The following is a 27,303-nucleotide window of genomic DNA, read 5'->3' on the forward strand; positions in this document are numbered from 1 at the left end:
CTATTTCCTATGACTTAGGTCTTTTCTCTCTGGCTCACTCTCGCTCCCTCTCTGGAGGAAAAATGGAAGGCCAGCCACGTTTATTTCGTGGCGACCTAGCTCTGTTGGTGTGCTGGCTGCCCACTGAGCACTGTGGGCTCCTTGGGGGTTAGGAGGCTCTGCTCTTTGTTCCCCTGCCGCCCCCTTTTGGAAACGATCTGCATTTCAAGGCTCAGTGGCTCCCGGGCCCACGTTCATGCAATACATCTGCAGGTTCTTCTTGAGCCACGGTGGCCTCAGGTTGAACTTCTTAGGTTATCAGTTAAGATTTATCAACAGCCGTTTTCTTGGGGAAGCGAGTGAGTGTTGTCAGGTTCGCAGATGCCACTGTGGAATCAGCCCTCTGTTGTTGCTCCATGTCCTCAGTTTGAGTTGGACTCGGCAGCACCATGGACAGCAGAACTGCCCCCAGGGCATGCTCAGCTAGCGCCTTTCTGGGAACCGGTCACCAGGCCTTCCTCCCGGGAGCCCCTGAGTCAGTTTGAACCACCAACCTTCCTGTTAGCAGCCAAGGGTTTAACCACGGCATCACAGGACATGCGGTAGCTGGGGAACATCCTGCTGCGTCTTGAAGTTAGAGAGTTGCACCCGCGGTGAGTGGTGGGTGGGAGACAGGCTTTGCGCGTACGCTTGCAGAGGCATTAGGGGAGAGCAGCAGAGTCCAGCTCGGACATCACATGTCCGTGGTGTGACCCTTGGGGATTTGGGCCTGGTCTCACCGTCACAAAGTCGTTCGCAGTGCACCATCCGGCTGCTGGATTGTGAGACGAAATTCAGCCATGGTGGGGACGCCTCCAGGAGTGTGCTCAGAGAGAGATTTGCCTGGGACTTGCTTCCAGTCTACCATGCTGCCCGAGTCCATTCATCATTTTCCATACGTGCAATGAGGAAGTACCGCACAAAAGCGTTTCACTTAACTCTCTCCACTTCTAAGGACACCTCGAAGGATTGAGGCGTTATCTTTTCAAGTATGCCCGTGGCCCTTTTAATTAAAGGTTAGGCAGGTGGCCCAAGACCCTTAGCCGTGAGAATGCCTGTTGGAAGCCTGCACCTGCATTTTGGGCGCTGCCCTGAGAGCAACATCATTGTCTTGCAATTTACCCTCGAGAACAGGGCCAAGCCAGGGCTGGACGCAGGCTTCTCCACTCTGAAATCTACAATCCTACCCTACTCTCCTTCATCCTCGTGGTTTGCTCAGTGCCTAAGAGAGAGCCAGACTCGTGGCCTCTGTAGAGAAAAGGGGGCCATCTGGAGAGCTGCTCCATTACCACGGCCTCAGATTAGGCCTTTGATAAAGGATACATGTAGCTGGCAGCTCAGATCTGGCGGGGCGGCAGTGGTGGAAAGCTCTTGACCCGCCGCCGGCTGATGCTCTCCCGTTGCATTGTCTCTGCAGGCACTGGCAACGGCTCTGTGCTGGTGTACCACCTGACCAGCGGACTGCTGCACAAGGAGCTCAGTGTCCACTCGTGTGAAGTCCGGTGAGTGCCTTCTCTTGCCTTCAGCTGAGAGGGCAGACGCAGCAAGTGCCGACTCGCTCCCATGCCACGCAGTTTGTCACAGTGCATCACTGGAATTCACAATGTTTTGTCTAGTACAAGCCGGCGAGCAGAGGGTTGGACTTGCCGCCCAGCCTGCCCCTGTTATCCTGTGAACAAAGCACCCTCCTCATGGTTTTGATGTGTTCACAGTGGTGTCCCCTGTGGTGATCCACTTTCTGCTTTCTATTTTCTGCAAGCTGTGCTGGGACGGGCTCTCCAGGTTGGTTGGTGGGGAGAGGTGGAGCCCCTAAAGGGACAGTCTCTCACTGCCATCGAGTCCACGCTGACTTGAATGACCCTGCAGGACAGGGTAGGACTGCCCCTGGGGGCTTGTAAGGCTTGCGGTCACTCAGGAACAGACAGCTTCGCCTGTCTTTGCCGAAGGGCTGGTGGTTTCCGGCTTCTAACCGTTTGGCTAGCCGTCCAACAGTAATCACTGTCGCCAGGGCTCCTTTCCCCAAGGTCAGCCCCACAGACCGAAGACTCCCTGGGCGTCGGGGTGAAGATTGCTGCCTGTCATGTGTGTCTGTCTTAAGTGTTTCATTTGTGTGTTTCTCCCGTTGAAAGACCAGTGATGATGTCATCTTATTTCCAAATCTAACAGCACACACTCTTGATTTCTGCTTTCTAATCAATCAAGTAGAAAGTTTTTGAAAATGCACCCAGCTTTAAGCAGCTTTCTCAGAATAGTTCTACATGACTTGGTTTTGTGAAGTGGTCACAATTCTTGGAAAATACCACACCCCTCTCCCTGGGCAGAATATACTAGTTATTGTAATGCTGTCGTGAACCCTGAGAGCGAGACTCCTGTTCCTATGTTTGGAGGTAAGCATGCTCATTGAAGTAACTGCACATCGGTAGGGTCTTGACCCTGCTGTGGCCCCTGGTGTTGCAGTGTGCACAGCGGCTAACTGACAGCCATCCGACCCCGCAGGAGAAAGGACCTGGCGGTCTGCTCCTGCCCAGGTGTCCGCCTGGGAATCCGAGAGATGGGGCAGCTCTGGTCTGTCCTCCAGGCTGCAGGGCGCCGACTCCAAGCGACAGCCAGCACCTTAGTGAGAGAGCACGCCAATGTTACTTCTTCATTGCCTTTCTGTCATTGAAATGTAGGTCTTAGAAAACAAATGGTTTTACAAGTAGCATTTCAGACGGAAGTAGATGAGAGTAATCCTTTTTAAATTTCTTGCTACAGAGGAATCGAATGGACAAGCTTGACTGGCTTTCTTTCTTTTGCTACCTCAACACCGAACAACCTGGGGCTCGTGAGAAATGAACTTCAGCTGGTTGATCTCCCAACAGGTCTGTATTCTTCGCCTGTGCAAAGATTGATTAGTTAGTTTCTCTGATTGATGGAGTCCTGCTGGTGCAGTGGGTGCATGTTGGGCTGCTAACTGCAAGGTCAGTAGTTCGAAAGCAGCAGCCGCTCTCTGGGAGAAAGGCGGGGCTTTCTACTGGTGTAAGGAGGTACTGTCTGGGAAACCCACAGGGACAGTTCTACTCTGTCTGTAGGTTGGCCTGGAGTCAGCATGCCTCGAGCGCACTAAGTTTGGTTTTTTGGTTTCTGCTTTGTCTTACTGATCAGAGATGCTGCTACTCTTTATAAAACATGTCCTGAAGCACTTTCTTCCATTGTGAGTTTGGTTTTTGGCTTTTATACCTACTATATTCATCTTATTCTCTAATATTTGTCCTAATAAAAAGTATTGTCCCTGTTTGTGTGGAACCTTTGTTCACACAAGTACATGACAAAATGAAATAATAGCCTTCGCCTAAGCGAAGTGACCTGCCTGGTGACACTGACTTGCAGCCCCCTGGCTTGCTACAAGCTGGCACTGGCTCACTCTCTGGTGACGTAGTGCTCCAGGGATGTGGTGCCATTCTGTCAGGTGTCATCCACTAACAACAGGAACCAAAGGCCTGCGTGTTTTTCCCGGTCAGCTTATATCTGGGGATGCTAGACCAGTTAACGCCTGTCTCTAGCAGCTTGCTCTTTGTAGGACAGAGTTCTCGATCTGTCACTGACTTCTCTCCAAGGAGCATTTGAGTCTGTGGGCACAGACACATGGCCTTGCTTTCCGAGGCAGGAAGCTGACGCGGCGTTGGGAAGGGCTAGCAGCTGCTGGTAGGAAGGACTGGGGGCGTGGCAGGCCGCAGCCTCGGGGCCAGGGAGCAGGGAGCCTTCAAGCCCGAGTCATGTTTGAAGACAGTGTATTCTCTCTAAAGGGCCTAAAGGAACACAGTCTGGTAATGGTTCAGAAATAAGGCAGATCTTCCCTTTTGCTTTTTAAATTTACAGAAAACCATTTTGATGTGTTCGTAACAAACTCAAGTTCTTTTACAGCCTTCTTGAGCACTGTGGTCACAGTCTCCAGTTTTAAGTCATAAATACTTTTTTGAAGGATAGTTTCCCTCACTGGTTAGTATTTGTAAGCATGGGAATGTTCTTATTACTTTAAAACAAGGGGTTTTACAAGAGACAGTTGCTTTCCCATGGTTTACAGTGCTCTACTTGATACTCGTGGGCTGCAGCTGAATTATGTGAGAGAAACCACAGAATGAATACCGGAAACTCTTGATAGATAAAAATGCCCTTTTAAAAATACGTAAGTAAGCCCCAGATAAAATGATTTCAAAAGTACTCAAGTATAAGTATATTGTTTGCTGGTCACTAACTTGTAATACTTTTTGGAGCACTCTTGAATTGTTATCCCTAGAAACCGCTAAGAAGCAAAGAGCGAGCAAATGGGAGACGAGAGGGCTCAGCTGTTGGTCAAGTTACAGTGGTGTCACTTCTTGTTTTCTAAATATCTGATGTGCATTTCCCCTTCCTTGATGTTTACGATTAAAGGTCGGAGCACTGCGTTTCGCGGTGACCGAGGAAACGATGAGCCACCCATCGAAATGATTAAAGTGTCTCATTTGAAGTAAGTGTCGGCCTGAAAGACTCTCTCGGGTTCATTACCTCAAAGTGGGATGTGCTGTGATGCCTGCGAGTCTCTCATCCAAGCGGGTGGGAGCCATGTCAAAGGAACTGTTTGACCCAAAGCTAAGTTGCTCCCACTTCCAGTGCTGCGCTACTGAAGAAACGGCGCAACTTTTGCATGAATGAACCGGAGCATCTCCTGTTTTTAAAAATAATTTTATTGGGAGTTGTTAGAGATATTACAACAGCTAGATCAGGCGTAATTGTACGATGGCCACATCATCAGTTTAACCCAGTGACCCAGTTTGACCCCCTAGGGCTGAGCTAGCATAAAAGCTTATCACCCCAATGAAAGTATCATTTACCATCTGACGAAACAGCAGGGGTTTATCGAAAGAACTAATTTTCTTAAATTATAATTTAGAATAATTTACTTCTAGTAATGTTTCTAGCGTTTGTGGTCCAATGGAAAATACATGGAAAGCAGAATTACTAAGAATAAAAACTAAATGTAAGTCACTACCTCCCAAAAGTTTTCAAAGTTGTTTTGGTTTCTCTAGGCTCTTTGCCCCCCCCCCTCCCCCCATATAAATGTTAGAATTGGTTCGTTTTCATCTGAAACAAGCTTCCTGTGAGGGCATTGACCCCATAGATGACTGGAGAAAGAATTAATTCATAAGCAATATTGAGCCTTGCCGTTCATGAACATGGGTACATCTCTTCGCTTCATTGGATCTTCAGTGTCTAAGCAGTACGTCATCATTTTCAGTGTTTGAGTCGTAGGCATCTTTTGTCTTCACATTTTACTTTCCAGCTATTTGTTTCTTAGCTGTTGAAATACAATTGTTTTTAAATATTGATTTGTATCTTGTGACCTTTGGTCCTTACAGCTTTTGTATTTATTTTTTATTCTTTGGTGTTGGGATTTTCTATGTTGATGACCACGTTGTCTGCAAATAAGGGGCATTTTCCCAATGGGTATGCTTGTGTTCTTCCCTTGCTACATACACTGCCAGGCCCTCCAGGATGGAGTGGGCTTGGTGAGAGCTGGCGTCTATCCTTGCATCTTAGGGAGAAAACCCTCCGTCCTTCAGTGATGTCAGCTGTAGGTTTTTATTGATGCCTTTTATGAGATCAAGGACATTGTCTTCTATCGACAGCGTACTGAGAATTTGTCTCACGAGTAGGCATTAACCTTTGTCAGATGGTTTTCCTGTGATTATAGAAATATGTTTGGGTTTTTTTCCTTTCTGTTCTGAAGTTTGATAATATGGTACATCTCATAGATTTTTAAATATTGGAAATCAACTTTACATTTCTAGAAGAAACTGGCTTGATCGAGTTATATTGTTCTTTTGATGTTTCGCTGGATTTGATTTGCCAATATTTTATTAAGGGTTTCTGCGTCTCTACATAAGAGAGATAAGTGTTGAACTACTTCCCGTGTCCTTGCCAGGTCTGCGTCTAGTGTTGAGTAACGCTGCTCGTGCAGGATGCAGGATGCCCTCTTCTCTTGGTCCATCTGCGTAGAATTGATCTTACTTCTCTGTGTGAAGAATTGACCAACAAAACCATCTGGGCGTAGAATTAGTAGACAGTTTTAACATGGAATCGTCTTTCGTGTGTGAGACTCTTCAGGATTGTCTGTGCTTTGGGTTGGTTTGCTTTGTGTTTTGCTGTGAGCTTTAGTGGTTATCTTTCAAGGAGCTTGTCCACTGTATTAAAATTGTTAGATCCATTGGTGTAAGTTCATATTTTCTCTTACTACCATTCTAATGCCTGTATAATCTCTAGTGATGTCTCTTTGATTCCTGATATCAATCAATCCTGCTGGTCAATTTTATTAATCTTTTGAAAGAGACTGCTTATTTATTTATTTTAGAGGTTTTCTGTTTTCTAATTCACTAACAGCTATTTTTTTTCCCTTCTGCTCCCTTTTATTTATTTTGTTTAATGAACTCTGTTCTAGTTCCTTAAAGTTGACACTTACAAATATATTTTGATAATGTGTTTTCACTTTAATTCAACTTCATTTTGTAGTTAACTATTCCCTGGGATATTTGTAGGTTTAATTTCAAAATATCTGAGAGATTTTGGTAAATCTTTTTTGAAGATGCTCCTGTTCTGTCATACGTCTTTCCTGCCAGGAATATTTATGGAGGATTTCTGCGTTTTCCACAGTGGTTGTGTGTAACGTAGGTCCAGTTGAGGGTTGTTGAATTGTATTCCCAGACTCCTCCCCTCAGGAGTTCCTGCTGGCGTGACAGGGCGTGCACACAGTGATTTGATTCTGCCACGAGCTTCATCTCAGCTCGCTGAAATAAGTGGTGTCCCTCTCGTGTCACATGAGAGAGGACTGTGGTGCCAGCATTTGAGCGTAGGCCCATCCTGCCCTTCTGATGGGGCGCCCCTGCTCACGTCCGGTGTGCGTGCCCTGTGGCCGCCACTCTTGGCTTTGGGAGCGCGCTGGTAGCCCACGTGGCTTTCGGTGAGAGTGCATGGCAGGTTCGCAGAGATGTTGCCCGGGCGGAAGTTTGCAGGATGGCCTCAGTTTCCTTCTTTTGTTCACTGTAGGCAGTATTTGGCAGTTGTCTTCAAAGATAAACCCCTGGAGCTATGGGATGTTCGCACGTGTACCCTCCTCAGAGAAATGTCCAAAAACTTCCCTGCAATAACCGCGCTGGTAAGTTCCTATTTAAGAGCCCGCTTTGGTGTGTCTGAGGGTCGTGTGAGTTCACAGAGAAATTCCCTGAGACACCGTGGCCTTCCTCCTCATCTGTGGTACATGCTTTTCTTGGGTTTGACTTGAAAGCATTACTGCCGTGTGTTTTCCTGGTAAATTATGTAGATACATGCTGCTCTGTCTTTTTCCCTCGGGTGAGCTGACCTAAGATTTAATCTGTGCACCCACCACCCGGATTTCATTTGTCTTCCCCTGCTGTTCATGTCATTGGGATGTTTCGTTGACTGTGAAAAATGTTCACTGAGTAGCTTTGTCAGCCTTTAAGGGGGAGAAATAGAAGCGGGGGGGCTGAGGTCCACCCTACCAGATAATAGTACGTATCACAGAAGCAGAGTTACAAAGTCAGTGTTGGATTGCCATGCAGGCTTAGCTGGGCGAACACGATAAAGAGCTCAGACCCTGCCCCATGAGTACCTGGGAGCTTCCCAGCTGACAACGTGATACTCAGCTCACCGGGGAGGACAGAGTGCTGCCCAGACATTTCTGGAAAACAGTGCAGTGGTTACTGGTTGGGCTTCCATCCGAAAGGCCAGTAGTTAGAAACCAGCCCCTCTGAGGGAAAGTTGGGACTCTGTACTCTTGTAAAGTTACAGTCTCTCAGACACTCGCAGCGGCAGTTCCACCCTGTCGTCCAGGGGTCTCCATAGAGCAGCGTCGACCGGATGCCCGTGAGATCGGGAGAAAGTGCTGGCTTCCTCTTTAATACCTGTGCACAGAGGTTACCTCCAAGGTTACCCACCTGCATGGGAGAATGTGAAACCGCACAATTATCAGGATAAAATAGGGAGAATGTTTTGTGACCTGGCAGGACATCAGCAATCCAAATCAAAAGGGAGTTGGGGGGAATTTGATCACCTCCCAATGAATGCTTTCAACTGTCTAAGTGCCTAGAAGACTTTGTTCTTACACCAGCAGCCAAGCTGAGGGGATCTGTATGAAGGGAACGCCTACAAACCAGTCATGAAGAGATGGGGACCCAGAAGGGAAACCGCAAGGGCAGTGAGCACTTGAGAGCGGTTTGGACTCTTGGTTTTAGGTGTGTGCCAGGGGCAATGTGCAGGAGACACCTGTGAGGCGGACACTGGAAAGCCCACCGGTGCTGATGGCAGGTTGGCAGAATCCTGGTGCGCTGCTGGAAAGCATGCCAGCCAGTGCAGACCTACTGGGAGCAAACAGCCGTGCGTGGGCAGACACAGGCTTACTCTGTGCCCCAGTCGTTCAGCTCCTGCTCCTCAGGGACACTGACAAGGACATCGTCAGTGGCATTACCTTGTCAAAAGGGAACTAAAAGCCAGAAAGCCACGGCCATCGAGTGCAGTAATTTCACATGAAAAAAGAACATGTATATATGAGAAGATACTGGATTAAATGTGTTACAATTAATAGTAGTGTAAGGGAGTCGGTAATGCTAGAGGGGTTATTTTGTGGACCCCAGTGCATGATAATGAACCCAATTTGGAGCGCATGATTGTCTAACCCTGAATCCCAAGGGGAGGCAGAGATGTGGGGAGGCTTACCCAGAGGGGACCCAATCGGACATAGTATAATTAAGTTTATGAATTTCATTTTGTGCATAAGCATCAAAAGGCTAGACGTTTCCCAAGTTTGCCATTCACCTTGTATAGGATTAAACTCTGCTGCCTGGAGCTCTGAGGTGGAGTAGTTGAGCCCACCTGTAAGTAGAGCTGTTCTGAAGGAGACACTGGCCTCCTGCGTGGTGGTGGCGGCGAGCACCACCAGGCAGCGTGAGCAGGTGCAGTCTCTCTGGAGGGAGGCTGGGGAGATCTCGCTGCTGCCTCGACCTTGTCTTCCACACAGGAGTGGTCACCGTCTCACAACCTGAAGAGCCTGAGAAAGAAGCAGCTGGCCACCCGAGAGGCCATGGCCCGCCAGACCGTGGTCACGGATGCCGAGCTGAGCATCGTGGAGTTGTCTGTGATCAGGTCTGGCATGCTGTCCCCACCCTGGCGTTTGTTACTGTTGGCGGCTTGACAGGTGCCATCCGCTGGCGTCAGCTTTTGAACTTCCTGTGCTGTGTGGTTGGGTATCTATCCAGATGACCCAGAAGCTGCTTCTCTTGCTGGGTGGCGGACAAGATGCCCAGGGGAGCGTGTGCAGGCCTGTCCGCGTTGTCAGCACTCGGTAGGTAGGAGGACACCTGTCCGTGGCGAAGCATCAGCCTCTTCACTGCACACAAAGGGAATGGAAACACATGGACCATCGGACCCTTTGTTGGCACCAAAGAAAATGGACAACTGAAGCCCCATCCCCACCAGTTAGTTCTCCAAGGGACAAGCATCTAAGAGGAAGGTGGGGAGGTGCCAGGCGGGTCTGCCACAGGGCCTCTCCCTGGAGTTCACTATACCCCTCAACCTGGGTTAGGTGTATCATCCTATAGCCTCTGACTGTTTGGGGAAGGATTTGTGTTTTCCCACTACTGGACATAGATCCAGTTCAGCCGATTAATTTATTTATTTGTGTATTTATTTATTTATTTATATTTATGTTAATGGTCTAGGGCCACCTATGAATTGATTGTGTCAATTCAATGTAGGTGTCATTTCAAAGACGAGAAGTGCCTGTACCTTTCTCTTCCCTGTCCCAAAGCTTGTTGCAGGAAGCGGAGAGCAAGGCCGAGCTCAGTCAGCACATCTCAGCCCGGGAGCATTTTGTGTTCACGGACAGCGACGGGCAGGTCTACCACCTCACCGTGGAGGGCAACTTGGTGAAGGACAGCGCCCGGATCCCACCAGATGTGAGTGCAGCCCTCCATACCCAGGGAGCCGGAGTGTGGGTTGGGAAGCTCTTTTGGAAAACCTCAGTGTCAGTAAGCTGCCCTCCTTGGGAGAGGTCACTTCCAAAGATTATGCATAGACCACAGGGACCAAGAACAGCTGTCTCACGGCTTTTTTAGTTTGCTCTTCATTTTCATCCCCACAGCCAGCCCTCAGGGATGGTCTCTGTTCCCCCCCCCCCCGCACCCCCCACCCTAAACTGAAGGTCCCCTGGTCCGGTCACATGGTAGAACCCTTTCTGTCTGGCTGCATCTGAAGCGTGTGACTTACCATCTAGTATTTTGGGTCACAGTGGTCAAGTCTGTAAGTGCAGTGGTGTCCATGTCTACCAGCGTCTCGTCTGTTTCTCATGGCCCAGGGAGTCCTTGAGCTCGGGGTCTTGAGTTGTTTGTGTCAGCAGGCAGCTCCCATGCGGTTTTGATGAACAGCTTTTATTGACGAAGTGCAAACTGGCTGAATGTCAGCTTGAGGTGATGGAATTAAGTTATACATTAATGACATAATCTTAATTTAAAGTTGTCTACAGACGGCTGCTCCCAGGGGAGTGGCAGCTGCTTATTTTATGAGGTCCCAGTCATCACGCCAGCAGGCTGCAGGTACTTGCAGTTAAGCGGGCCAGAAGGATCCCCTTCCGAGGTGGCTCCTGCACACGGTTGGTAGATGAATGGCACTGCCACACTGGGGCCTTTCCGTCCAGGGCCCGTGTCCCAGTGGGAGCGGGAAGGAAGCAGCAGGGTCTGCAGGCCGGGCCTGCACAGCGCCCTCCTCACTGTGGTGGCAGCTGATGGCTGGGCAAGTGCCCCGAATGGCAGACCCCATGGGGCCGCATCTGGTTCTGCTCATGCACAGCCGTGGAACTGATGGCACACCCCCCAGACACCCTGCAATGTCCGTTTTAGACTTTCTTCCCATTGCCTGAGGCAAGTGATAGGAGGGGACTTGAGAAAGGGGCACCACCTGCAAACGGTGGGTGCTCTGCTTTTGCTCCCCTCGCGTGGGAGACGGGGATGTTGGAATAGCTCATCAGTCTGCCTTCTCATTTTTGAGGCCCCAGTGTTTGAAAAGGCAGCCAAGTTAAAAGTGTGTGCACTGTAGCAGCCTCTGACGTCCCGGCTCTAGCTGGTCAGGATACGTCCATCTCGGTGTGGCCTGCCGGGACAGAAACAAGGCCACCACTGTTGTGTCGGTGCGGCTCCTTGAGCCCTGACCTGAGAGAGTGGAGCCGCCACACTGGGCGGCCGGTTCCCCGGTCAGTGCGGCTCACAGGAGTGACGCATGTGTGTGCTGTGTCGTTTTCCAGGGCAGCATGGGCAGCATCACCTGCATCGCTTGGAAAGGGGACACGTTAGTGCTTGGCGACATGGATGGAAATTTAAATTTCTGGGATTTAAAAGGCAGAGTATCCAGGTACGAGCCACGGTGGCACTTTGTTATGGGCTTAGAAGGAGAAGGAGGAAAGCAAACACTCTGTCTGTGACTGACTGGCCCAGTCAATCGGGTGTCCAAGTATAGCTGGGCCTCTCGGGCCCCTTGTCGCCTGGCCTTGCGAGGAAGGGCCTTGAGCCAAGCCCCGGGCAGTCTTAAGAGACGGAGCTGCAGGCACCCCAGAGCTGGGACAGAATGAAGAACTGACCGGGACTGCTGAAGGACAGCGCTTTCTATCGGATGCTCCTGCCCCAGAATGTGCTGTGGTTCCCGAGTCAGGCCTGCAAAGAGCAGAGGTGAGGGCTCCATCTGCCTTCTGCTCTCTCCTCAGAGGGATCCCCACCCACCGGAGCTGGGTGAGGAAGATCCGCTTCGCCCCAGGGAAAGGAAACCAGAAGCTAATCACCATGTACAATGATGGCGTGGAAGTGTGGGACACTCAGGAGGTAGGCTCCGAGAGTGAGGTGGCTGGGGCACTGCCCACCTGGGCTGCAGCTACCAAGTCCTCCTGGCTCAGAAGTGAAGACTCTCGTGGGTTTGCTAAGTCTCTGATGACAAGTTTTTGTTCCCGTGGTGTTCCCGTAGTACAGGGCACCTAGCACCCAGCTTGTTTCTCTGGGCTTCCTATCGTGGGGACCTTTGATTCAGGTGGCCTTGTGTTCAGAGTGACAACCAATGTCCTCTTCTCGGCGACTCTGACCTCGAGATCAACTCTTGCAGGTCCAGATGGTGAGCAGCTTACGAAGTGGCAGGAATGTGACCTTCCGGATCCTGGACGTGGATTGGTGCACGTCGGACAAAGTGATCCTGGCATCGGACGATGGGTGCGTCCGAGTCCTGGAGATGTCCCTCAAGCCCACAAGCTACCGGATGGACGAGCAGGACTGGATCGGTAGGGAGCCCCAGCTTCCCTTTCCCGTCAGCCGCGGCTGCTGACCCTTGAGTTCAAGAAACTTGCGTCTCCTGAGGTGGGAGTGTTGTTCTCACTGACACCCACGACCCTGTCCTAGTGGTGACTGGGGGTGCCAGGCATTCTCCGGCTTGCTAAGCGCCCCTGTCCTGGTGGTGGACCGCTCACAATGCTTGGCTGCTAACCAGAAGGTGCCCAGCTGGACCTCCCAGCTGTTCCCCAGAAGAAAGATGGGGCAGTCTGCTTCTGTAGATCCAGCCTGCTCCGTCGTGCGGGGGCGCTGTCAGTCCGTGAAGTCTTTGACCCTCCCCTGGGAGGGTTGTCAGTGTGCGGGGCAGTGTGGGGAAGGGGGACAGCGCGCTCACTGGAGGCCGTGGTGCTGGGCCGGGAGAGCTGCTGGTCTTCGATGGTGCTCTGCGCGTCTTTCCCACCATCGATCCTTTGAAGTCACCCCAGGCCATGTCCCGAGTGTGAGAGTTGTGCAGCCGATCTTCCGGCTCGTGCGTGGCCAGTGTACACAGCTCCCAGTGGCTCCAATGTCTTGGGTCTTGGGACTGTGACACCCACCCTCCCCAGGGCCTAGTGCTCATTGGCTCTCACTCTTTCCACATGTGCTTCCCCAGTAGCCTGAGTGTGAGGACTACAAATCCCACTGGGTTGTTAGAGCTAAATTACTAAGATAAAGTCCAGAGAAAATGCTTTCCACAGCAAAATGCATCACCAGCAACGTCATATACAAGTGGTAAACTGGGCATCTCTAGGGAAAATGCACAGTCACCCTTCAATGTCATCTGACAAGGTGCTTAGCTTTATTTGTGGTTAGGAAAATAAAAAATTCAGTTGTGTCGGCAGCTGAGAGGAAATGGACTGCCCTCCTTTGCTCTGGGGACAGCCTGGAAGAAGGCATTTACTACATTGACCCAAACTGCAGAGCACTTTGTTTTGAACCCAACGGGCTCACCTGGGATTCCTCATTCCTGTGACCAGCATGTGCTCAAGATGTCAGCACCAGCCAGCGGCGATGGTTCAGCACATGCATGGTGCGGATGAGGAGGAGAGAGCGCCCTGTGCAGTCCTAAGTGGAACATGTTCAGTAGTCCTCGTGCATCAGCGTGTGGTAGGAAGACACACTAACACGTCAGCCATGTGAAAATGTGTGTGTTTATTTTACCAAAACAACACACCAGAATAGTCCAGAAACTAGTCAGTTGTTATTTATAGGAAATGGATAGGAAGGAACTTCTCTGAGCTTGGTATTTTTAATTATAAGTATTCAAAAATATAAATACAAGGAACAATGCAATCTAATTGTATAACAAATTTGTAGCACAGCCCCCACACACAGGTCATTCAAGCTCACGCCAAGCTCACTGCCATTGAGTCGACATTTCAGGGCAGAGGCGAACTGCTCCTGGGCCCTCGAGATCTTAGTGGGAGCAGAAAGCCGCCGCCTTGTCAGCGTGACTGGTGGTTTTGAACTGCTGACCTTGTTCAAGCCCAATCAAGCTCACTGGGCCACTAGGGCCCCGGATACAGAAGTGATTCAAGTTAACTCTTAAATATAGAACCCTGAGTCTTCTGAGGCTAATGTTCTGAGGACAAAAGAGTCTTGACGTTTCTCTGTGAGTAGTTGACAGTGCTACCAGGAATCCTGGGGTCATTAATAAATAGATCCCAGTTGGGGGCACTGGGGGTCCCCTCCAGGAGAGAGCAGTACAGAAAGGGAGGGGTTGCAGAAGAACTCTCAAGCTCAGGTGGGAAGCAGAGGGGGAGGCCCTGTCAGGTGGAACGCTGTGGGGACCTGGGGGCTCTCCGCAGCCTGATCCCTCGTGCAGTGTCTGCACTGTCCCCTGCCGGCTCGTCCGGGATCGGCCCGAGGCCTTGTTTAGGGAGGTCAACCCTTTGTCTCGTAGAGCCCGTGTGGTGCCCGTATCTCCTGGTCCCCAGGGCCTCCCTGGCCTTGAAAACCTTCTTACTGCACCAGCCTTGGAATGGACAGTGTTCTCTGGACATTTTTCAAGTGTAAGTAGTTTCTACCCATTCTTCTTTTTTGTTCACAATCTCGTGGGGGGTTGAAAGACATTGCGAAAGTCAGTGGTGACCTTGGCCCCAACATCATGCTGACTGGTAAGGCCGGGCCTCCTGTAGGCCTCTCCATTCCATCTCTTGGTGGCGTGGGTGTGAAGAAGTGGTGGTGGGCGGCGTCTGCTGCTCTTGGTGGCTGTGTCTGTCCCATGGTCTTGAGTGGGAGCTTGTCGACGCTAGGAGAAGGATGAGTGGGCAGGGCAGATGGAGGCCCAGTGCTGCATGGGCACCACCCCTGGCTCTGCATGAAGTGGCTTCAGAGGGCCTGCCTTAGATCTGACTTGGCGCCTGTGCTCACAGAAGTCACCCTTTTCATGGGCCCCCACCGTCCAGTGGATTCCGACTCGCAGTGACCCTACAGGGCTGTCAGTGCCCATGGGAGCAGAAAGCAGCCTCTTTCTGCCGTGGAACAATGCTAAACTTCCAGATGTGGACCAAGCTGGCCCCAGTGTTGTGCATGGCAGACATGGGCCAGGCAGAGCGGCGAGTGCAGGGGGCGTGGATTCCACAGAAGAGGGGTAGAGTCGTCCATTGTGGCTCAGCTCCTCCTCTGTTGTTTGGGGTCCAGTTCATAGCAGCCCCTGGTGACAGGAGAACTGGATGTCAGTCTTGACAGGAGCATGTGGTCAGGGCTTTCTCCCCTGGAGCCCTCGGAGGGGTTCCGATCGGACAGCCAGCCCTTAGCCCTTACATCACCAGGGTGCCTGCACCCCTACTTGGACCAAACCCACACCAGGCTCATGCCATCGAGTAGATTCTGACTAACACTCACAGTGACCCTATAGAACAGAGCAGGGTTGCTGTAGTCGGTTTCTGAGACTGTAACTCTTTAAGGTGGTAGAAAGCCTCATTTTTCTCCCAAGGGGTACCTAGCTGGTGGCTTTGAACAGCTGCCCTTGGGGTTAGTAGCCCACACGCATAACCCACTATGCCACCAGTGCTTCAGGCCCTAATTTAAATGAACATCGATCCTGTAGTTTTCCAAGCCTGCTAATCCGTTCTCCCGTGTCTTGAAGAGCAGGGACTTTCTTTACCCGTTGTGTTGTCTTGACTTGGTGAGGTAAGAGCAGGCCTTCAGACTGATTAGCAGGTTCCTTAGTAGAATGTTACTATTTTGATCAAAAGCCTGGTGTTTAGCCAGGGACTCTGGACAGACTGCTTCTGGGTTAACATGACCCATGACTGTTTCTGGAGGTGGAATAAATGGTTTTCAATAAAGAGTTCATGAACTCACTCAAATTTTTCTGTCTGCAGTGATTACCCTGAAAACGAAGAAATAAAGACTCTCATTCAAGAGCAGTTGAATTCACTGTCCAAGTAAGCGCTCAGTCTGCTTTCTTTGAAGATGGAGGCCTGAGAGAGGAAAGTGCCTTCGCAGAGCTGTTTTATGGTTAAGATGAGTTGCATTGGGGAAATCGTGGCAGCCGCCAAGAGCACGTTCTGTTCAGAGCGGCTAATTTCCATCTACTAGATTTTCTGGACAGTGCATCTGTGGGTAATAGCAGAGCAAGGGCTGTCATTGTCCCGGGAGCTGTGTGTGTGACCCCTCCCTGCCTCTGATCGATACCTCTGTCGGGTCTGGCGTGAGCAGTGTGCACAGAAATGAGTGTGTGCCCTGGAGCCTGGAACAGGAGTGAGACTGCAGCCCCACTGGAAAAACCTGGGTCTGAGGGAGCTTGGTGAACACAGCCAACGGCCACCATCTAGATAGTCTCTCACATGTGGTGCTGATAGCGAATGAATTAACCGCAAGGCAATGTTTTATTGGTCACTGAGTCAAAAGAATTAAAAAACAACATGAGCCTTTGAGTTGTTTCAGAAAGAAATTTGCAATCCCACCTTCTCTGATGTATGCCCTGTTCCTGATGGCTTAGCGAACAATTGTCCATAATGGCGCCCTTGTTCCTCCCAGGGGTTTGCTTCACAAGTTCATGGGAAGCTTCTGTCCTCAATGCCATTTCCCATGAGCTCTTTGAGGGCCCGTGCATGCCTAGGGGGCACACCAACAGTCTGTCTAGGTAACAGGACTGAACTGTACAGGGACATCAGCCCAGCCCAGCACCAGGCCCCTCAGGTAGAGATTAGCGACACTCCTTCCCCAGTTCTGAGGTTCAGGCTTAATCTCAGGGTCACGGCAAGTAGCTATCCTTTTATTTGAGTGGAATCTTCCCATTCCAAAGTGCATTCGTTGACCTTGCATTCTTGATCCCTTCCTGCAGTGACATCAAGAAGCTCTTGCTGGACCCAGGATTCACCCTCGTGCAGAGGTGCCTGCTCGTCTCAAGGTAACCTTCGGGAGGCGTCCTTACCAGACACAGACTTCCTAGTTTGCTCACACCTCTTAGGGGCTGTAGTTGAGGCCCAACTATGAGGTTTCAGAAAAAGCTATCCCTTTTTACTTAGTTAATTTTGTATATAGGGCAGAGTGAGTTACAAGTTGGGCTGCTAACCTCAAGGTCAGCAGTTCGAAGCCACCAGCTGCTCTGTGAAAGAAAGAGGAGGCTTTCTACTCGAACAGACTGACAGCCCTAGAAAGCCTCAGGGCCAGCTGTCCTTTGTACTGTGGAGTCGCTGTGGGTCAGAATCAGCATGAGGCAGGGAGGTTGAGTTTATGCAAACAGGAGAAAAAAATACAGATGGTGGATGTGAGATCCAAGCCTGAAGCCAATCTTTAATGAAGGGGCACCCTCCCACCCGCTTTCTGAAATTGGCATTTTAACCAGCAGCAGGAAAGGCCCTGGGTTCACTTGGACCCGAGCTCCGCTGCAGAGCAGGAGCCCCTGCAGCCCAGACCCGCCACACACTGACGCCCGAGAGAAGCCCTTCCTGCTGCTGCTCCCCAGGGAGCAGGTCTCCGTCTGCTGTCAGATGGCAGGTCAGGTCGAGCATCGCCCAGATACAGATGGGCTAGTCTTACCGTTTTTTCAACCCAATTGTATGTCACAAAAGAATCCGAGTCTGTTTCAATTTCCTTGTACATCCAGTGTTTGCATCGATGGGTCAGGAATCTAGAGGGTCTTTAAGGCGCGCTTTCAAGTTAACTTTTTGTATTTATGTGCTTTTATTTACATATGTGTTTGCACCCTTTTGTTTGTGGAATATGATACAAAGAAAACATGTTCTATGTAGTTGTATAGCCCTCTCATCAAATCAGTGACAGTATCCCATTAACCCCCTTCACAATGTGGTACCCCATTCTTTCTCCCCCTCGTGGTAGTCTTTAAAGTCTTATCCTTTAGAATGAAAACAAATTTATTTTTGTCTCCCTTTATAATGTGCCACAGAATATTTATCTCTGGGAGCTTGACTAATTTTGCTGAGCATAGGGTTCTCTGATTTTGTTCTGTGCCTTAAGGCCTTTGACACACTCATCCCTGTTGTGCAAGGATGCGTCCATTCCATTGTGTGATGTGCCGAAGTTTGTTTGACCAGCCCTCTGTAGTCAGGGCTTTTGCTACAGTAAACAGAGGTGTGCAGGTGTCTGTTTGTGCTTTGTGCTTTATTTCTTGAGTAGGCAAGCAGAGAGGTGCAGGATCATGAGGTATAGGAAGTGCAATGCTGATATCCACGGTGGTTGTACAATATTACAATATCACCAGCAAAGGTTGAGCGTTTTCATCCAATCGTTCCACATCCTCTTCAGCATTTATTATTGTATTTTTTTTTAAATTTTGCTGAGTGTCAGTGTGAGGTGGTACCTCCTTGTTTTAATGTACGTTTCTTCTATGGTGAAGGAACGTGAACATTTCATGATTATTAGCTGCCTGAATATCATCTTTAGTAAATTATCTGTCCATGTCTTGTGCCCATTTTTTGATTGGGTTATTTTTATTGTATACGGTGTTATACTTTTCTGTAGATTCTTAAAATTAGCCCTTTGTCCGATACATCATTCTAAATATTTTTCCTCCGTCTGTTCTTTGTGACTGTTGAAGAAGTCTTTGGTGTGCTAAACAGATATTTAGAAGGCCCCGGTCCTTACTTTGTCTATTCTGTAGCGTGTTTATTTTTTACTATATTTGGCATTGTCTTTATGCTTTGGATTAGGGCCCTTATGTTTGTGGTCTTTAGGTTTTTGTGTTACGGTCTTTGTGGTTCTTGTGCTAACATTTAGGTCTTTGGTCATCTTGAGTTTGTTTCGCGCGTGGTGTGTGGGAGCTGTTTCATTCTTCCGCACATTGAAAAGCCCGTCTCTTCCCTGTGTAGTGGGTTTCTAGTCCTTTAGCCAAGGTCAGGTGTCTCGAGGGACTTGGTTCCAGTGCTGAGTTAGTTCTCTGTTGTAACCACTGATCTTCCAGGGCTAGATCTTAACACCTGGGAGCGAGAGATCTCTTACTTGCTTTTGTTTGTTAACAGTGGGTTGTTTAGTGTGGGTCTCTTCCCTTTCCTTATAAAGGTGGTGATTAGTTTGTCCATTTATCTGAAGAATTGGGCTGGGATCGAGATCAGCGGTGCATTGAATACGGTGTGTTTGGTAATGTTGACGTTTACTCTACTTATCCAGGAGCGTGTTGGAGCATTCTCCCATTTGTCTAATTCTTTGTTTCTTGTAGAAGTATCTTATAGTTTCCTTTGTTTCTCTGGTAAGCTGTATTCTTAGATAGTTTAACGTTTGAATAGTTACTGTAAGTGGTATTCTCTTAACTTCCTTTTCGGAGTTATCTTTAATGGATGAGATAATCCAACTGATTTCTGTATGTTGATTTTATAGCCTACTACATTGCCAGATTTTTTAATTAATTGTAGCAATTTTTAATTGAGTCTTTGGGCTTTTCTGTATATAAGCTTGTATCCTCTGCAAATAGTCGGGTTCTTCTGGGCCAGTGGGGATACCTGTAATATCCTTTTGGTGGCTTGGAGCTCTGGCCCTGACTTCCAGGACTGTAAAATCAGAGTGGAGCCAACCCTGTTGAAGGAGGAATGTGTTCAACTTCTCTTCCTGAAGTGGGTGCTTGCTGCTGGTTTTGCATCTATGACCTTTATTACGTTGAGGAATCTTCCTTCACTTTATAATTTGTTGAGTGTTTTTATCAAGAACGGATGTTGAATTTTATCAAATGCATCTTCTGCATCAATTGACATCGTTGTATGGTGCTTTACAATGCCTGGTGTTTGTTGGATTCTGTTGGCTAGAATTCTGTTGAAAATTTGGGCACCTTATAGAAATGAGTCAGTTTTCACACAAACCGTGTAAGACTCGTTGTCCTGAGACGGCAGTGTTGAACTGAACCAGGGCAGGGAGCTTTGAAGCCTGGGACACTGGGCAGCCAGGCCTGGTGCTCTTGGAAACCTGGGGACAGGGCTGCCAGCCTGCCTGCTCACAGCCGGGCCCTGAGCCAGGACCCAGGTGGTCTCTGGCCACAGGCTCTCCTGGGAAGCCTGTCCAGGCCCTGTGCTGTGGGAGCCTGTCCTGAGAGCCCTCTTTCCAGGCTTTATGGTGACGAGTCGGAGCTGCACTTCTGGACGGTGGCCGCCCACTACCTGCACAGCTTCTCGCAGGACCAGCAAGAGGCTGCTCCTCGGGACAAAGTCAACAATCCCCTGGATATCTGCTACGACGTCCTCTGTGAAAGCGCCTATTTTCAGGTAGAGCAGCTTCTGGGTGCAGGGCTCGCAGAGCGCCAGCTGTGTCTCCTCAACGAATCTGGGGAACTTTCTGACTAAGCTGAGGGCCCTGCGGTGGAAATTAGCCCCTTGGCACAAAGACCTGACTTGAACGTTCATCAGCGAGAGTTGGTTCTGTGCATTTGAATTTGCCATTGTGGATTTATGAAGGGAACCTCATGCGTGCTGTGATCTCAGAGCCCTGGCGGCCTGGTGGCTCAGCACTGGGCAGCTGCTGAAATGTCAGCGGGTCACACCCATCCGCAGTGCCGAGGGAGGAAGAAGAGGCTGTCGGCCCGCATCGCGCTCACAGCCTTGAGACCCTGCGAGGCGGTTCTGCTCGGGCCTGCAGGGCCTCTCTGTGTTGGAGTCAATCAGCAGGGATAAGTTGGGTGACTGCTCGAGAACTTCACTACACTTAGGATTTGTTTGGGGCTTTTCTTCTGATCCAGCTCTCCTGAGGGACCAGTTTCCAGAAGCAGGCAAACACGGCTCTTATTAACTTTTTTAATTGTATTCAGCTGTTGGATTTCTATTGTCTTGGTTCTTTGGCAAGTTCAAGTAAAATGTTTTTATAAGTCATTCAGAATCTTATAGTCCAGCTGTCTTCTTTTGTTTTTCTTTCTTCCTTTCTAGAAATTCCAGCTGGAGAGGGTGAACCTCCAGGAAGTCAAACGGTCAACCTACGACCACACCAGGAAGTGCACAGACCAGCTCCTCCTCCTGGGCCAGGTGCGTCTCCCGGAGCGGGGCTGCAGGCAGGCCCACATGACTCCTTCCCTGGAAGTGCAAAGGTAGCCCTTCTCCCTGGGCCTATAAGAAAGCAAAGGCAGAGGCCACGGGGAATCTGCTGGTCTCGCTGGCCCTCCCATGTACTTGATTGCGGTTTGTGTGTCTCACTGTCCCCCTACCCTCCTGGAATTGCTACTCTCATTATTGGTCCTGAGGGTTTTATCTTCCCTGGATTCTGTGTGTTGAGAGCTCTTACTTGTATCAGTATACATGTTCTGGTCTAACCAGATCTGTACGATAGAACTGGGGTCTTGATAGTGATTAACGAACTAGAGGAATGTGATGTGTTTCATCGGTGCTATACTCCACCCTGTCTGCCTCGTTCCTTCCTTGTCGAGGGTCCTTCTTGAGAATAGACTTTTCCATGAACTGTAGGCTCCAGCCTTCTCTGCTGGGGGCTAGAACGGTGGCGCTGAGGGTGTCCTTGACTCTAGAGAAAGCTTCTCCCTCCTCAGACAGACCGGGCGGTGCAGCTGCTGCTGGAGACCAGCTCTGACAACCTGCACTACTACTGCGACTCCCTGAAAGCCTGTCTGGTCACCACCGTCACCTCCTCGGGGCCCTCACAGAGCACCATCAAGCTGGTGGCAACCAACATGATCGCCAACGGCAAGCTGGCAGGTGAGGCCTGTCCCTCGGTGGGGGTGTCCACAGAACCCGGGAAGCAGACCCATCCCCAGGGCCTTGAGGGCAATTTTCTTCTCTGTTTACACGTGCAGAGGAAAATCAAAATGTTCTTGTTAGCTCTTTGCCAGGCCACTTTCTCACCCCTGCTTCTTTACGAGTGAACGGGCCAGTCGGTCACACCACCCTGGGAAAAGCTGGGTGCCCGGCCCAGAGCTGCGGCTGTGCTCGCTGGGCCCTGTTGACATGGTGATGGCAGAGAGCTCCATTTGACCTGTGGGCCAGAGCAGCTCTAGTTTGACTTCTCGGTGACGTCACCCCACTGCTGTCTTCTCTCCCAGAGGGTGTGCAGCTGCTCTGCTTGATCGACAAGGCTGCAGACGCCTGCCGCTACCTGCAGACCTACGGCGAGTGGAACCGGGCAGCCTGGCTCGCAAAAGTAGGTCCTTTGCACCGGCGGGTAGAAACGTTCAGCTGGACTAGGCTCGAGTGGAAGTGGCATTTGGCCTGTAACTGTCACCCACTCCTGTTCTTCATGAGTGACAGTTACATTTCTGTGTGTGTGTGTGTGTGTGTGTGTGTAGTGAATTGAGGAAGGATAAGGAGCCCTGGTGGCATAGTGGTTACATATTAGGCTAATAACTTCAAGTCCAGCAGTTTGAAACCATCAGACGCTCCTTGGAAGAAAGATGAGGTTTTCTACACCCGTCACAGATTACAGTCTTGGAAACTCACAGGGCCAGTTCTACCCTGACCTGTAGGGCCACTTGAATTGGCATCGACTCAATGGTAGTGGGGTTTTGTGTTTGTGGTTGTTGGAAGGATCCCTGGTGGCACAGTGGGGATGCACTGGGCTGCTAACGACGTCAGAAGTTCAAACCCAGCAGCTGCTCTGCAGAGAAACAATGTTGTCTGCTCCAGTAAAGATTTGTAACTTTGGAAACCCGGGGTGGGGGTGTGGTGGGCAGTGCTCTCCTGTCCCATGGGACAGTGATTTTGCTGTTATTCTTTTGGACTCTGGGCGGCGTAGCCGAGCAGGTCTGTCTCCTATTGCTCAGTTTCTCCGTACTTTGTTTCCATCCTGGATTGCACTTCATTCCTTCTCAGCTTCCTCCCTGTGTTTCCCGTTTCTGTTCCTTCTTAACAATTGTGTCCTTGCTTGGGCAAATTCTCAGCCTAAGGTAGGCACACCTCCCTAGGTCACTGTTCTCCTTCGACACCCTACTTTTGGGCTAAAAATGGAGCCGCGGGGGCGAGTTCAGACCGAGACAAGGGCCTGCAATGGTAGGGGTGAAGTGAGAACAGATCCTCCTCTCTGCGCAGTGGGACAAGCCCCGTAGCATCTGAGGCGCCTGGGAGCCCCTGGTCCAGAGTCCCGGGCCAGTGTTACCACCATGAGCAGCAGCTGAGCTGCATGGCAGGACCCAGCATCCCTTGCCGCCGAGTCAATACCATTGGGTTTGAATGGGCTTTTTCTTCACGTTGTGGGGATGTCTTCCTTACCATCTCAGGTCCGTTTGAACTCTGAAGAGTGTGCCGATGTCCTGAAGCGCTGGACTGACCACCTCTGCTCGCCACAAGTCAACCAGAAGTCAAAGGCCCTCCTGGTCCTGCTCTCCCTGGGCTGCTTCTCCAGCGTGGCCGAGACGCTCCACAGGTATTTGCCGAGGGCCCCGTGGCTGCGCAGACAAGCTGAGCTGACGCCAGGCTCTGCCAGTGACTGGCTGTGGTCTGTGGCCCGAGGAAGTGAGCCCCATGCTGTTCCTTCCTCGTGGTCTAGGAGCGGCAGTATTTCCCACCAATGTGCTCATTAAACCTAACCACCTATTAGACCTAACCACCTATTACAAAAGAATTGTCTTTAAGGTCGCCAGGGCATTGAGGCGATTCAGCTTCTAGTAGAGGAACCAGGATGGGTGGCAGAGAGCAGCGTGTGGCAGGGTGGGGATAAGCCCATCCTTGCTGGATGGGACCTTTGAGTTGCTGAAAACGAATCGAGGGAGGCCAGGCAAGGGTGGAACATTATGAAGTATTAAGCGTTTGAAATATGTAGGTTTTTGTGTGCCCTGCTCCCTGAGTATCAGCAAAGCCAGGGGAAGAGTGGTCTTGGCGCTGGGAGGGAGACCGATGGGCGCAGGCACTCCCAGTTTCCTTGCCGTGGGTGCAGAGGTGCAGGTTCCGGGGAGGAGTGCCCAAGTCTCCCTGTAGAAGTGGGCTGTCAGTCAGGAAGGCTGATCCCCACTTGGCTTTGCTTGGCAGCATGAGGTACTTTGACAGAGCGGCCTTGTTCGTGGAAGCTTGTCTGCAGTACGGTACCCTGGACGTCAATGAGGAGACCCATATCCTTCGCAGGGGCGAGTCCTCCCAGGAAGAAGGCCCCCAGCGGGGGTGAGGTTCCCTCTTCCTTGCTCGGCAAAGGCAGGGGCCACACTGTGCTGAGGCAGGCCCCTAGGGTGACTCCCCACAGCCAGGAGGGAGGAAAGGGAGACTGAGGGGGAGGCCGCTGGAGCCTCACTGGCGTCTGAAGGAAGGAAGGGTGCAGGTGAGCTCCCCGCTGTCTGTCGTGTGGGCTGGAGCACTGATAATGACAGAGGGCTTCGTTAGGAGCCCTGGGGGCGCTGGGCTGCTTACCACAAGGTCCGCAGTTCAAAATTCCCAGCCACTCCTCAGGAGAAAGATGAGACTTTCTCCTCCCATGAAGGGTCACGGTCTCCGGAGCCCACATGGTTATGTTCTGTGCAGTGGCCCAAGGCCCAGCTTTTCCTGGAAAGGTGTGATCGTGCGGCCCCTGGCTGCTCCGGTTGGCCTTGCCCATATCTTCCCGATGCCCACCCCCTGGCATTGCCCCCTTGTAGGGGAGCCCGCTGACCAAGGGTTATGCACTGGCCTGCCCGCAGGGAACAGTGTGAAACCTCTAGCTGCCAGATGAGCCTTCCTGCTCTGCTGAAGATGGGAGGTCACACAAACGCCCTGCGGCAGTTCTGCCCTGTCCTGGGTACATCGCTAGGAGATGGTCTCAGCAGGCCACAGGGCCTTGGTTCCACCGTGGCCTCATTTGTGCACATTCAGGCATTTGGTCTATTTACAGAAGAATGAATTCAAAACTCAAATGTGCCCAAGGTCTGGATTCCGACCCCCAGGGCCCTTGGCCGTAAGTCATCCCGGGAGCAGGAAGCCTCGTCTTCCTCTGGAAGTTCCAGCTCATCCCTGCCAGTCAGGACACAAAGGGGCGGGCTGTGGGACAGCTCAGCACCCCGCTGGGCCGTCCTGGCTGTGTCAGGAATGGGTCCAAGCACGGGCAGAGGAAGGCCGTGGGGAGGCTGACCTCTGACGGGCAGATGCTGTGCCGGGCTTTGCACCCTGACACCCTGCACCTGACGTCTTTCAGCAGGCTCCCCGGCACCTTGTGCATTGCGGGCACAGGATCTCTAGGAATCGGCTGGAATCTTGTGAGAAGGTGGGGGACAGGCAGATTCTTAGCAGGGGTGGCATACCACCACCCCATGGAAACCCTCTGTTAGAGCCTCGCTCCCCTAAAGAGCACTTGTCAGGACAGCCTCCCCGGGCCCCTCCTGAGGAGCCAGGCAGAGCTGCCCACCTTCCCGAGAGGAGCTGGCCTTTAACTTAAGGGACCAGACGTCCCGATTCTTGGAAAGAGTACACGACAAGCTAGGGTAGACGGTTTGGGGCTGCCGTGTGGCTATTTCATCAGGATATGAGTTTTGTCACTGGTGTCCCACTTTGCCAATGTTAAAATCTGTCGCCTTACCTTAACTGAGGTTCACAGAAGCTCATCTCCGCCATCTACGTAGACTACGCCCGGAGTCTGAGGAGCCTGGGCTTCCGGCAGGGGGCTGTTCTTTTTGCCTCCAAAGCTGGAGCCGCAGGCAGAGCTTTGCTGGGTGAGCTGGAGAGCCACAAGGAAGAGCTGATGGAGGAGTGAAGGTCCAGTCTGGCCAGGAGCACCTGATGTGGGAGCCACTCGGGCGAGGCCGGCCTGACTGTGGGCATCATCTCAGCCTTGTGGAGGAAGAGGAGGAGACCGGGTGACCCTTCAGTGCATCTGCTCCTCAGCGGGCCGTTTGTCCAAATCCGTGCACAGCAGACCACGAGCCTGTCGGGCGAGATGCTAGCCCTGCAGAGGACACGCCAGCGTGGAAGACTGCACACGTGCAACTTCCATACATGGTAGAAGGGGGCACTATGAGTCCCTGGAAATTCCTCCTTTTTTTTCCTTTCAATTAGAGTTCAGGAGACTGACCTGCCTTCTCGGGGCCACCTGAAGTCCCCTGGGAGAGGCTGTGGTGAGATCGGCTTATGGCTTGTTCTTTACCACTCCAGAAAGTCCGAGGAGAGTGCAATGGAAAGATGGTAGGTTTGTTCTTGTGTCTGAGCGCTGGAGGTTGGACAAAGCGTTGAGCCTCTGGTGCCCTGGGTTTGGGTGTCGTCTCAGGCTCCTGGGCTCGGGAGCATGTCTTCAGCTTCCTGTTCTGTCCCAGGGGTGCTGTGGGGACCTCACAGATTTGGGGTTGCCACCCCTCGTGCGACATTCAGTGTCCTGGCTTCTCCAGTCTCTCTGTGCTCACAGTTTGTCCTTCCCACAGCTGAAATAAATACATGAGCCTTGATTTAGAAATCACGCTAAGAATGTAAACGTCCAGAATGTACAAGGTGAAAATAAAAAGGTTCCCTGCAAGCTAGAGTGCTACTTTGTGTCTGTGCTGCGGGTCGGGGAGGTAGACCTACTGTGGCAGGACTGAACTCGGGACCAGCCCCGGGCTTGTGTGGCATCCTGAGAAAACCAAGAGACGCCAAGGAGGGCTAGACAAAACAGGACCCTGAAGCATCCTCTGAGAGTGACCAGGCACAGCACGCAGCAGAGGCGCGGAGAAGCCCTCCCAGCAGGCTGTGTGTCAGCTGATGGTCACCCGACCTGGGGGACCTGATGCCATCAAGTTGGCATCCGTCATGGACTATCCCCCTCCCCCTTTTATCTCCTTGCGGAGTCAGCTTTCCGACATCCCCCAACGTCTCTTCTCACTCCCAATGCTGTTCATTGATGTGCCTGGTGACAGAGACTCAGGGACTTGCTGGGCCTGGGAAGCTGTTCTAAGGGGACAGCAGTGACACCACTCTCAGCACCTGCCATCACAGGGCTTGGGTGACCAGAGGTCTGAGCTACTTAAGTAGCTCCTTTGCAGAGCATGGTGCAGGGCCATCTGAACTGTTGGGGCGGTGGGGGACCCAGAAGGATTAATGCCTATTACTTGCATAGGCGTGGGACTTAGCAACCAAGTGTTTCCAGGCCCAGAAACTTCAAACAAGGAGTGCTTTCCAGATTTCTGAATCCTGGATAGAACAGGAAACAAGTATAGAATAAAGCTCACATTCTTGAGGGCAGCCTAACCGGACCAGTGGAGACCAGACACTAAACCTTAATCACAAACTACTATCCCCCAAGATCACCTTTTAGTGAAACACAGAACACAGGCTAGTACCCGGGAGTGGAACGCTGTCTCTATGAGATCAAATGTCACTGTTTACTTGGGGCCATTCAGCCAGGTGCCATGGAACAGTGGACGCTGTGAAGGACATCGCTGATGCTCACGTCGCCCAACCATTGGTGTAGGAATTGCCCAGTGGGACCCTAACTCTGTAAACTGTCCCCTCAAACATGCTGAAATGTTTGGGATAAACAAGGCAGGTTTGGGGAGAGCCGTGTGACCAACTCTCTTGGGAGTGCCTTAGGATAGGGGCTTCCCTGGGACCTAGGGCCTTCAGTATACATAGAAAGAATTCAGCAAGAGTAATAAGAGAGTCCA

The 27,303-nt window shown here is 51.1% G+C and overlaps 1 protein-coding gene across 2 annotated transcripts in view; it reads left to right on the plus strand.

Moving 5' to 3' along the window:
* WDR11 (WD repeat domain 11) overlaps positions 1-26,177 on the plus strand; it is a 49,377-nt gene extending 23,200 nt beyond the window's left edge. For both annotated transcript variants that reach the window (XM_075534932.1, XM_075534933.1), the window contains exons 11-29: positions 1,436-1,520; positions 2,773-2,879; positions 4,429-4,504; positions 7,078-7,186; positions 9,065-9,189; positions 9,854-10,001; positions 11,342-11,448; positions 11,798-11,912; positions 12,187-12,358; positions 14,290-14,398; positions 15,716-15,778; positions 16,681-16,746; positions 19,891-20,047; positions 20,702-20,797; positions 21,313-21,478; positions 21,823-21,920; positions 22,993-23,138; positions 23,741-23,819; positions 25,266-26,177. In XM_075534932.1, the coding sequence (XP_075391047.1) occupies positions 1,436-1,520; positions 2,773-2,879; positions 4,429-4,504; positions 7,078-7,186; positions 9,065-9,189; positions 9,854-10,001; positions 11,342-11,448; positions 11,798-11,912; positions 12,187-12,358; positions 14,290-14,398; positions 15,716-15,778; positions 16,681-16,746; positions 19,891-20,047; positions 20,702-20,797; positions 21,313-21,478; positions 21,823-21,920; positions 22,993-23,138; positions 23,741-23,819; positions 25,266-25,424 (2,183 nt within the window). In that variant the 3' untranslated portion in view covers positions 25,425-26,177. The remainder of the gene's footprint in view (positions 1-1,435; positions 1,521-2,772; positions 2,880-4,428; positions 4,505-7,077; positions 7,187-9,064; positions 9,190-9,853; positions 10,002-11,341; positions 11,449-11,797; positions 11,913-12,186; positions 12,359-14,289; positions 14,399-15,715; positions 15,779-16,680; positions 16,747-19,890; positions 20,048-20,701; positions 20,798-21,312; positions 21,479-21,822; positions 21,921-22,992; positions 23,139-23,740; positions 23,820-25,265) is intronic.
* Positions 26,178-27,303: the final 1,126 nt, after the last annotated feature.

The sequence above is a fragment of the Tenrec ecaudatus genome, chromosome 16, assembly GCF_050624435.1.
Source record: "Tenrec ecaudatus isolate mTenEca1 chromosome 16, mTenEca1.hap1, whole genome shotgun sequence".
Lineage (NCBI taxonomy): Eukaryota > Metazoa > Chordata > Mammalia > Afrosoricida > Tenrecidae > Tenrec > Tenrec ecaudatus.